This window comes from Malus domestica, chromosome 06 (genome assembly GCF_042453785.1).
Source record: "Malus domestica chromosome 06, GDT2T_hap1".
Classification (NCBI taxonomy): domain Eukaryota; kingdom Viridiplantae; phylum Streptophyta; class Magnoliopsida; order Rosales; family Rosaceae; genus Malus; species Malus domestica.
This window is the reverse complement of record NC_091666.1, coordinates 17,089,461-17,101,987: the sequence shown is the minus strand read 5'-3', so window position 1 is coordinate 17,101,987 and position 12,527 is coordinate 17,089,461. Positions and strand designations below refer to the sequence as shown.

General features: G+C 39.2%; 1 protein-coding gene across 1 annotated transcript; it reads left to right on the top strand.

The window, feature by feature from the left end:
• The first annotated feature begins 3,229 nt into the window (after positions 1–3,229).
• On the top strand, positions 3,230–5,615 carry LOC139196836 (uncharacterized). The gene is made up of 3 exons (XM_070823180.1): positions 3,230–4,572; positions 4,825–5,558; positions 5,606–5,615. The coding sequence occupies exons 1-3, from the start codon at positions 3,376–3,378 to the stop codon at positions 5,613–5,615; spliced, it is 1,941 nt and encodes a 646-aa protein (XP_070679281.1). The 5' UTR covers positions 3,230–3,375.
• The last annotated feature ends 6,912 nt before the right edge of the window (positions 5,616–12,527 follow it).

Below are 12,527 nucleotides of genomic sequence, written 5' to 3'. Positions count from 1 at the left end.
GTTGCTAGTCACAATCACGTTAAGTAAATTCTTGGCATAAGTTTCATGCAAATCATAGTAACGAGTGCCTCGTCAATGCTTATGTTTTTCATAGAACTTAATGATTCTTGCTTGTATCTCTATTATTGATAGGAGCATATTTATGCGACTTAGTTGGCTTGTTCTTGTGCATTTATGTCGTGTTTCCTTAGTTATTTTAATGTTTAAAGTCTTTTTCGTGTGTTTTCAGACTCTAAGTACAAAGTATGCAAGAAGATGCATTTTGGATGCCTTTGGAGCATGTTTCGGGCTTGGAATGGATAGCAAATGCATGGGCCAAGTGGATGGACGAATTTGAGAACTAAAGAGGCCAAGAACATGAAGAATTATGGTCCAAAAGATGAAGAAAACAGCCCAAAAATCTGTCACCCCAACTTGCATTCCTTGCCATGCAAACCACATAGAATTCCCTTTGGATTCCATGCCATGCTTGATCACTCTTGTCCCCTACATAATTTCTAATTTCATGCTTCAATTAATTTAATTATTACACTCAATTGCTTGATACCTCTTGTTCCCTTCACTCATTAGATTTTAGACAACATTTACATCCATTACATGCACCAATTGATGCTCCATCATTCACATTTGGAATCCCATGCCTTGTGTACCACATGTTGCTGCACCTTTGACCCATTTATTGACACATTTTCACCTCCCTTTCCATCTCTATGCAATGTACACAATCATTCATGCCCCCTAGCTACAAGACCACTCCATTTTACCCTTCACACTTTGCATCATCACTTCATTTTCACCCTTGGACCATTGCACACCACACACACAAATTGGCATGCATTTCATCCTTAACCTAACCTGATTTTCTAAGGTTTTTGGGGCCTATAAATACATGTTTACACCCCTTGGCCAAAGGACAATCCCCCATATTCATCATTTTATCACAGAAATTCGTCCATACACACTCTAGGAAGCAAAACACCCCAAAAACACCATTCTAGTGCCTAGAAAACATAACAGCCACTCCACCTTCTTCCACCCTCTTTGCCTAGTTCTCTACCACTCCCCAACCATCAAACACTCTTCCACTCTCACCCTAAACCCTTCCACAAAAGTCCCCATCCATTCTACACCATAAATCCAACCAAAAATCTGTCCACAAGCTTCATGCCGCAAGCAAGGGAAAGGAGGAATCTTGGATGCACTTGCTACCAAGTTGGAGCATTTTAGGTGTTTTCTTTCCTTTGATTTTAATGTCTAATTTTATGTATCTTTGCTTTGTGAGTATGAGGAACTAAACCCCTCTTAGTTAGGGGGTGATTCGAAACCATGTACATGCTTGCAATATGATTTGATTACATTCAGTTGTTATTTCATAAGTTGCGGATTCAATTCGTTCACCTACTTGATTGATAACTTATTTGTGTATGTTGATTGAGAGTGCACGCTTAGTTTTCATGCATGAATATGATGCTAGATTATGAGGGAGTTTCACCTAATAGTTACAATCTTATAATCACAAGTAGTGAAGGTCGCTTGAAAACGATCGCGTTGAATGAATTCTTGGCACTAGTTTCATGCTCATCATAGTAACGAATGCCTCGTCAACACTTATAGTTCTCATTGTGCTTCATGATTCTTGATTGTATCTTTATTGTGCTCATCACGTAAGGAACCTTTGAGGAATGCTTTGAATTGTTGTATGCGCTTTTCCATCCAATTCATTAACTTAAGGAGAACTTGAAGGTTAATTTAAGCGTATCTAATTAACTTGGGGTGTTGAGTTTCATAATTTATTGAAAGAACAACTGAAAATCATTTTGTTTGCAAGTGTGTCATGTGTGGAAAAGAACCTCCTAACTAGCCTTTTATCCATCCTTTTCATCCAAAAACGTTTTACAATCTGTTTTGTTTTAAAGTTTCTGTTTTGTTTTCAATTTTCGTCCAAAACAAATCCCCCTTATTTTGAAGTCTTAGATTAGTTAGAAAGTGTTTTGATTTGTGTTTCTAAGTGTTTTGATTCAAGTTTTCATCCAACTTCGTCCAAGTTCTTGTTAGGTTCTCAAAACTGCCCAGAAAGTGGTTTTTAGGCAGTTTTGAGTCATTAGGTTGCTGTTTTGAGTTTTATGTTTGTTTAAGTATTTTAAAGTATAGTTTTACATTCTTTGAGTCTAGTTTAGTGTTTTAAATTTTGTTTTTATGTTTTTAAGTCAGTTTTCAAGTGTTTAGCAATCCCTCCTAATCCCCGGCCTAGAACGATCCCTACTTACATACTTTACTACATTTGATAAAAAGAGGGTTTAATTTTGTGTGTTAACTTATTTTACGCATAAAATTTTGGCGCCGTTGCCGGGGATTAGCAACTTTGCTAATCTCTTGGATTGTTTTCTTTCGAATTATTGTATTTTGTTTAAGTTTCTGTTTAAGTTGCTGATTTGTTTTGTTTTCTTTGTTTTTAGGTACTAGTTTATGACCCGTAGCTCACAACCTGTTCGTGAGCATATCTCCGACTTTGACGGTGATTTTGAGAGGACTTTGAGAAGGAAAAAGAAATTGCAAGAGTCTAATCCTCCTAGTCCCGAGCCGGAATTAGAAGAGCAAGAAGTTGAGGTTGAAGAGAAGGCCACGGCACAAGTGGGTGGAGAAGAGCAAGGTATAGCCATGGACAACCGTACGCTCAAGGAGCTTGCCGCCTCGGGTTTGGATAATGCCGCACCATTGTGTATCCAATATCCCATGGCTGCTCAAGGTAAAACCGAAGAGTTCGAATTAAAGTCAAGTTTGCTCCACCACATTCCAAAGTTCCATGGGCTGTCCATGGAGGATCCGAACAAACATTTGAAAGAATTTGAAGTGGTGTGCTCAAGTATGACTCCGGTTACCGTTGACGGAAGTATTTTAAAGATGAAGGCTTTTCCATTCTCTTTAATGGACAAAGCCAATGATTGGTTATATGAGTTGGCTCCCGGTACAGTTACATCTTGGGAGAGTATGAAGAGGGCGTTTCTGGAGAAGTTTTTCCCAACTTCTCGCATCATTCTTCTTCGTAAAAAAATAAGTGGAATTCAGCAAAGCCAAGGTGAATCTTTCCCATCTTATTATGAACGATTTAAATCACTTGTTGCTTCTTGTCCACAGCATCAGATGAAGGAGGAGCTACTTCTTCAATACTTTTACGAAGGTCTTTTACCACTTGAACGGCAAATGTTGGATGCTTCTGCGGGAGGAGCTCTAGTGGATAAGACACCTAGGGATGCCAAAACCCTCATTGCGAATCGAGCACTCAATGCACAACAATATGAAGGTGTTGGGCAAAGAGACACCCCACGGCCACATCATGTCAATGAGGTAAGTTCTATTTCTGAGTTACAATCCCAAATGGCTAACCTTACGTCTATGTTATCGCAGTTGGTTGAAGGCCCCAAAACGCAAGGAACTACAATCTGTGGTGTATGCTCCATTCAAGGACACCAATCTGATCAATGCCCTCAATTAATTGAGAATGGAGGATGGGAATCGGCCAATGCTATAGGTTATGGGAATCAAAACCAACCAAGGAATGATCCTTTCTCCAATACATACAACCCGGGATGGCGTGACCACCCCAATTTCAGATGGAGAGATGCACCACAATATGGCCAACAAAGTGGATTCCGACAACCCCCGGGTTTCTTTCCAAGGCCAATGGCACCACAACCACCTCCTCAGGCACAATCTTCCCAAACCAACCCAGGTACGTCTATGAATGATGATAAAACATATCAGTTACTAACCACCATGGCGCAGGGAATGCAGAACCAAGCAAAGGAGGTTAATGAGCTGAAGAAGCAAATGGGCCAAATGGCCGAATTTTTGGGGCAATTCCGTGAAAATGGTAAGTTACCAAGCACTACGGTGGTCAATCCAAAGGGTGGCTTCGAATCTGCAAAGGCTATCACACTACGAAGTGGAAAAGAGGTGAGAAACAAGGAAGATAAGAAGATACAACTCAAGGAAGATGAGAACACCTACCCAACGGCAAGGGTACCATCACCCATGCCGCAGCCATCTAAGACATCCCATCCGTCCACCTCAGGTAAGAATGTTCCAAATGTTGTGATTTCGAACACTAATCTGCCCAATGTTCCTTTCCCTCGCAGATTTGCACAATCGAAGAAAGAAGAAAGCGAAAAGGACATTTTGGATACCTTTCGAAAAGTCCAAGTGAACATTCCTTTACTTGATGCTATTAAGCAAGTGCCCAGGTACGCAAAGTTTTTAAAAGAATTATGCACAACTAGGAAAAGAATTTCAAACAAAGAAGTTGTGAAGGTAAGTGAAAATGTATCCGCGGTTTTGCAACGGAAGTTACCTCCAAAGTGTAAGGATCCAGGGAGCTTTACTATCCCATGTGTAATTGGAAACACTAGATTTGAAAAATGCATGTTAGATTTAGGTGCTTCTATTAATGTTATGCCATATTCCATTTATGCATCAATGAACCTTGGTGAGTTAAAACAGGATGGCGTGATAATTCAATTGGCCGATCGTTCTAACGCTTATCCCAAGGGAGTCCTTGAGGATGTTTTAGTGCAGGTCAATCATCTTATCTTTCCTGCAGATTTTTATGTCTTAGAAATGGAGGATTCAAGCCATGCTCCATCATTGCCAATCTTGTTAGGCCGACCATTCATGAAAACAGCGAGAACAAAAATAGATGTGTTTATGGGAACATTAACCATGGAGTTTGATGGAGACATTATTCGTTTTAATCTTTCTGAAACCATTAAATATCCAATGGAGGACCATTCTTGTTTCGCTATTGACATTGTTGATTCTTTGGCACAGGTACATTTGGATCGAATGAACGACGATGCACTTGAAATAGCCTTAGTGCACGGCATAGGAGCAAGAAACAAGTGTGGGGGAATCCAAGCAACCCACGGCATGGAATCTGACCATATTTCCGTGCCCCCTTGTGGTGAAGTGTTTGAAATGGTCGCGGCCCTCGAGTCATTGCCATCACATTCTGGTAAGTCTTCACTCTCAATTTTAGATTCGGTTTTGGCTAACAAGTTACTTCCATCCATTGTGCAGCCACCTACACTTGAGTTGAAGCCATTACCTAGTCACTTGAAGTATGTTTTCTTGGGAGAAGATCAAACACTACCCGTCATCATATCTAGCTCACTCACGGCCCAAGAAGAAGACAAGTTGATAAGGGTGTTAAAGGAGCACAAATCTGCCATTGGATGGACCTTGGCGGATATCAAAGGCATTAGTCCCACCACGTGCATGCATCGCATCCTTTTGGAGGAAGGAGCTAAGCCATCTCGGGAGGCTCAACGTCGCCTTAATCCACCCATGTTGGAAGTAGTAAAGAATGAGGTTATAAAATTGCTTGACTGTGGTGTTATATACCCTATTTCTGATAGTCGTTGGGTGTCTCCCGTGCAGGTTGTTCCAAAGAAGTCCGGGATCACGGTGGTGAAGAATGAAGAACAAGAGCTTGTACCCACTCGTATGGTGACCGGTTGGCGTGTTTGTATTGATTACAGGAAGTTAAATGCCATGACAAGGAAGTATCACTTTCCGTTGCCATTCCTGGACCAAATGTTAGAAAGGTTAGCCGGTTATAAATTTTATTGCTTTCTTGATGGATATTCCGGATATAACCAAATTGTGATAGCTCCAGAGGACCAAGAAAAGACAACGTTCACGTGCCCCTTTGGCACCTTTGCATACAGGCGCATGCCATTTGGTTTGTGCAATGCCCCTGCGACATTTCAACGATGCATGGTGAGTATCTTTTCTGATTATGTGGAGAAAATTATTGAGATATTCATGGATGATTTCAGCGTGTTTGGTAATTCATTCGATCATTGCTTGAGTAATCTGACCTTAATTTTGAAACGTTGTGTTGAAACGAATCTTGTGCTTAATTGGGAAAAATGTCACTTCATGGTTAAGCAAGGTATTGTTCTAGGACATATTATTTCTGAAGAAGGCATTGAAGTGGATAAATCTAAGGTAGACCTTGTTCGTCACTTACCCTCTCCAACTTCGGTTAGAGAGGTTCGTTCGTTTCTTGGTCACGCAGGTTTTTATAGGCGTTTCATAAAGGATTTCTCCAAGATTTCACAACCACTATGCCGATTGCTTAAAAAAGAGGTGGCTTTCGAGTTTGATGATGCATGCTCCACGGCATTCAAGCAATTAAAAGAAGCTCTTACTTCGGCTCCCATTATCACACCTCCAGATTGGAGCCTGATGCGAATAAAATAAGCACACAAATTAAACCCTCTTTTTGACAATTGTAGCAAAGTATGTAAGTAGGGATCGTTCTAAACCGGGGATTAGGAGGGCTTGCTAAAACCTCTAAACTGACTCAAAAACAAAAAGAAACAAAGTTAAAAATGTAAACAAAAGATTTTAAAACAAGAAAGTAAAAGGGGGATTTGAGTTTGGTGAAGTTGAAAGTAAAAACGAATAAACTAAAAATTTAAATAGATTTTAAACAAATTTGGGTTGAATGGATAATGGAAGGCTAGCTAAGGGGTTCTTCTCCACACATGTCTTGCTTGCATACAAAATGATTTCCAATTGCATTTCAATAACTTATTAATTCTCAACGCCCCAAATTAACCGTGAATTGCACTAATTAACCCTCAGTTTTTCCACAAGTTATTGGGTTGGATGATTGCATACGACAACCCAAAACATTCCCTACAAGTTCCCTACATGAATTGCATAATAGAGATACAAGCAAGAATCATTAAGTTCTATGAAAAACATAAGCATTGACGAGGCACTCGTTACTATGATTTGCATGAAACTTATGCCAAGGATTTACTTAACACAATCGTGACTAGCGACTTTTACTACTCATGAATATAAGTTCATAACGATTAGGTGAAATTCCCTTATACTCTAGCATCATATTTATGCATGCAAACTAAGTATGCATCCCTAATCAACATACATAAACATGTTATCAATCAAATAGATAAGTAAATCGAATTCATAACTTATGAAACGCAATTAAAAGTAATCAAATCATATTGCAAGCATTAACATGGTTTCGAATCCCCCCCTAGCCAAGGGGGGTTTAGTTCCTCATTATTACAAAACAAAGATAAACAAATTTAAACATTGAAAAACAAAGGAAAGAAAGCACCTAAACGTTCCAACGATCCATGTTGGATAGCAAGTGCGTCTAAGGACTTTTCTCCTTCTCTTTGCCGCAACAAAAAGGTTGGAATGATGTTGAAGGGTTGTTTATTTGGAGGAATGGATGGGAAGGGGTTTAGATATGTAGGAGAGGCAAGGAAAGGCTTGGAGAATGGTTAATTTCTGGATGATTTGAATGAGGTTGATGCCATGGTATTTATAGGAAGAGGATGGACTTGTTTAACACAAAATGTTGGTGGAATTGAGTAGGTGAGCATGGCAAAGAGTGGGAATTGTTGGTGGGTTAGGTATTGAGTCATCCACTCACATGTCATGGTTAGCTAAGCATTGCATCATCCACTCACATGTCATGGTGAGCTAAGCATTGCATCATCCACGCACATGTCATGGTGAGTTAAGCATTGCATCATTACTCAAATTTCTGGTGGAGGTGGAAGTAAAAGCCACGGCATTGATGTGTTTTGAGTGAAGTTTTGGCCAATCCTTCTAGAAATTTATCCCTTCTTGCAACTTGTATTTGTTTCACCAGATTTTTAGCATGTTCTTAGCCTCTTTTGTCTTCAAATTCGTCCATCCATCTTGCTCATATCATATGTAATCCATTCCAAGCTCAAAACTGCTCCAAAATGCACCAAAATGCACTTTCTTGCTACCTTAGCCCTTTGGACCTACAAACACACGAAAATGGCTTAAAGTACTAAAATAACTAAGAACTAATAACGTAAATGCAAGAAAACTAGTTAACTAAGTCGCATAAATATGCGTCTATCAAATTCCCCCACACTTAGCTTTTGCTAGTCCTCGAGCAAAACAAAGAAACAAAACATAAGAACAAAACAAAACCTAAACATTCCAACAATTACCTTAGGGATTTTCAATGCAACATGACATGCAAAAGATCATCATAACCACAGATTTTTTTTTTTTTGCCTTCCCTACCCTTGAGCACATACTTAATCAAAGTCACCACATACTAGTTCACATATAACCAATTAAAACGATGTTTTGAATGTAGTAACATGCCTTAGAGAATTTGCTCAATTCCTTACAAGATACACTCTTATTTTCACTCTGATTTTCTGACTACTTACCCTACACTAGATGTATGTGAGAAGATTGATGTAAACATGAAAACGAACACTCACATATGTTTATAGCAAAGAAAGCAATTTCTGGAGTTATTAAGCATGTATAGATATGATCTCATGACTGGAATGCTACTACTTAGATGCGAGAACCAGGGACATCATATGCTCGTACCAATCCCAAACTCCACATATTGAAACACATAACACTCAAGATTGAAGTTAAGGGTTGTAACGGGGTTAGGGGTGATTGGCTAACAATGAAAGGTAAGGAAACAAACGTTTTTAAAGCATAATAAGCAAAGTAATGAAATTGATGCTTAGAATTCCCTTTGAATGCAGCAACTAACTTTAAACACAATGGGGTTATTCATTCAACTTTTTAGGGCCGATTTCAACTACAAACAACACTTGTGAGCCTTTCCTCACTTATTTCAAACTCTTCTTCTTTTCTTTTTTTTTTTTTTTTTTCTTTTTCTTTTCTAACCCGTGCCTTATTATTTTCTTTTGGCACACAAAACAAAAAAATCTCATTCCCCCACACTTGTTTTCTGCATAAGGACAATCAAAAGGAATTCATTTTAAGTCATGCTTCATTATGCTTTAAAAACAAGGGTATGGATAGTCCTAATCTAGGCTAGGTAAGGGAAATGTGGTTTAACAAAGAAAACAGGCTAAACAAGGCTCAACGGGGTTAAACTTAAACAAATATGCACGGGATAAGCTTTTTGGCTCTAGTTCACTACACAACTTCATCTTGAATATGTGTTATGCAAATCAATGTCATGCTTTGAATGGAACGGGCAAAAGTTCTAGTATTTGGAAGTAAATGATGAAACGCCTTCTAAGTAGCAACCAAGCAAAGAATGATGAGATCATGCAACGACTTTAGAAAACAAAAATGCACAGATTAATAACTCTCCAAAGAACGTATTAGGCTCAAGTCTCTCAAGGTTGTAGTGTTAGTTTGAGTTCCTTCCTTCAAGCATGTTACAAAAACTGATTTTTTTTCTTTGTGATTACATGTGAATTCGTAAACTATAACTATAACCAAGCATAAATCAAGAGCATATCAAACTTCCATCCATGTTTATAACTTTCTTTAACAGTCATGCAATTAAAAACCAAATCCTCATTATTTGTGTTGGAAGGTACCCTAAGACACAAACAAACACACAAAAACAACTCTTTTTGGCTTTTTCAAAACAATTTTTTTTTCAAATTTTTGTCAAATTTTCGGATTTTTATGTCAAAACATACTAACATGCTTAAAAACACACTAAAAACACTTAAAACAGCAAGAAACAACATTGTAAGTGATAGGTGAATAAAATCCCACGAAAATCATGCAACAACAACTTGTTTACCCCCCCCACACTTAAATATAACATTGTCCTCAATGTTTCAAACATAAACTCACACAAAAGCAAACAAACAAACAACGAGGAAACATGATAAACATGGCAAAGTAAAAGCAACAGAGAGGAGGGTTAAAGAACGCAAACACCTGGTTTTGGAGTCGGAAATTCCTAGGTCTTCTTTATTTCCATGGGTTGCCTCCATCACTAATGAGAACTCTAGGCATGCCAAAGCTAGCAAAGATATTAGTTTTCACAAAATCTGCAACAACCTTTGAATCGTTAGTCCGGGTGGCTTTGGCTTCCACCCATTTGGAAACATAATCAACAACTAGCAAGATATAAGTGAAACCAAAAGATGGAGGGAAAGGACCCATGAAATCTATACCCCAATGTCAGAAAACACTATAATGCAAATAAAAATAAAATAAATAAATAATAAGAAACAAAATAAAGCAATTGGACTGAAAACTTCCCTAGTTTGCAGTAAAACCAAGCGATGACCCCCCAAGCTAAAATTCTGCAATCAACTTCAAGGGTGGAAATAACCAAAAGTTCCTGCAAAGAAAAGAAATAAATCAGTTTAGTAACACAAGAAAATATAAAAAAAATTGCAAACGAAAAATTGAAAATCACGATAAAAGACAATGAATAGAACTAATAAGTGATCATTGGTCGTGCTTGTTGACTTTCCACAGCTTTCCTCTTGAACGGGGTGACACTTAGCTTTTTACTTGCAAGTGATGATTTGATGATATTGTACGGCAAGGCTTTTCTCTTTGGTGATGTTGCAGTTCCTTATTTGTTCTCCAAGCAGATGTGGCAGCTTCTCTAGTTCTTCAGCTCGGACTCCTTCTGCTGGGATGATTGTACGAGCTGCATTCTTCTCTGCTTGTTTCCTCTGCATGGCGGGCAGGCACGAGGTAGAGGTATTGGTCTGTTTCTTTCTTCAATCTTTCCAAGTGCCCACCTCTTGCTCTCTTTCTCCTTGTCCCTAGCTGAGGATGAATCAGCACGTTGTCTCCACATGCTTCGAGGTATCATCTTCACTTCCCTTATACGTGAGAGACGAAGAGGAAACATAAGATGATGAGTACTCGAGAGCAAGTGATGGCTGGAGAAAGGACAGGGAGAAAGCATGATATGAGATACTCTTGCTTTCAACCTTCATGATATGAAATACTTTTGCTTTGGATGGGTTGTTTGCAGGGGTATCCCAGGGGATGAAAAATACAGAGTGACTTGAGAGGGTTTGTTGGAAAGCCATTTCAGAGAGGAAGAAGTGCTGAGAGGGTGTGCCTTTGCTGTGGAAGGCGAAGGTAGATACTTATGGGACTTTTCTTCACAACCAGAACTATTCCCTCACTCATTGTCGGCAGCCGGTGGATGGATGAATAGTACAAATTACGCGCTTTCTGACAAAGCTACCCGTAATTTCCGCAAAGCAGATTCCTCATTGATATCTGGAATCGGCGCTTCGAGCTCTGAGCATCGTCGATTGTAGAGGTAGCATGTGACACGTGCGGATAAATCTGGAAAAGAAGATTTGCCCGTGGGTTGAAGCCCAGCTTTTGAGAAAGCTAGCGTGTCTTTGACTGTTGAATTTCCCTCTTCGATTTCTGAATTGGTGCTTCGACAAACTGCCCGAGATTTTCGCAAAGCAATTTGCGTGTGACAAGTGACGACACGTCTGGACAAATTGATCTTTTGAAATCCGGGGTTCAGCTCGTGGTTTCTGAGCAAGCCCAGACTTTAAGAAATGAAACGCCTCTTTTGAGAAAAGAATCCGGCTTTTGAGAAAGGAAACTCCTCTTTTGAGAAAAGAATCAGGCGTTTGAGAACGGAGCCCCGACTCTTCGATTTGCGAGAGGACGCCTCTTCAATTTCTGAGGAGCGCCTCTTTGATTTCTTTTTTTTATAAAGGCGCTAATTTTGTTCCACAACACATTTGAGCTCCCTCCTGTAAACACTCCCTTCTTGCACTTCCGAAATCTTAATCTGTCCGATCTCTTCTTTCTCAACACCTTCAGAAAATGTCTGGCCCTTCCGATCGTCGTTTTGACTTGAACATTGGTGAAAAGGCAGCTCCGCCTTCACCAGACAACATATGGCGCCCATCCTTCATATCCCCTACCGGTCCTCTTACCGTTGGGGATTCGGTGATGAAAAATGACATGACCGCTGCGGTGGTGGCCTGGAACCTTGTCACTCCCAGAGATAACAGACTGCTCGCTAGACGGTCTGATGAATTGGCGGTTAAGGAGTCTCTGGCTCTTAGTGTGCAGTGTGCGGGTTCTGTGTCCAACATGGCCCAACGCCTATATGCTCGAACCCGTCACGTTGAATCGTTGGTGGCTGAAATACAGAGTCTCAAAGAGGAGATTAGAGGACTCAAGCATGAAAATAAACAATTGCATAAGCTTGCACACAACTATGCCACAACCATGAAGAGGAAAATTGACCAGATACATGAATCTGATGGTCAGATTTTACTTGATCATCGGAGGTTTGTGGGTTTGTTCCAACAGCATCTGCCTTCGTCTTCTGGAGCAGCATCGCGTAGTGAAGCTCCAACTGATCAACCTCTGTTGCCTCCTCCTTCTGTGGCCCCGCCGACTGTTGAAGCACCGCCGACTACTGAAGCACCACCTGACCAATGAATGCTATTAGATTACACATCATTGTAAAATATTTTTACTTTAATGTTTTTATTTTTTATTTATTTTTATTTTTATTTTTATTATTATTATTATTTTTTATTTTTTTTTATTTTTAGGTGTGTTTTGTTTTTTTTTTTTTTTTTTGTTTGTTTTGTTTTTTTTGTTTTTTTTAAATCAATGTAAAATATGTAAATCAATGTAAAAAAAACTTTGTTTAATTATTTTTTTTTTTTTTGTGTTTTTATTTTTATTTTTTA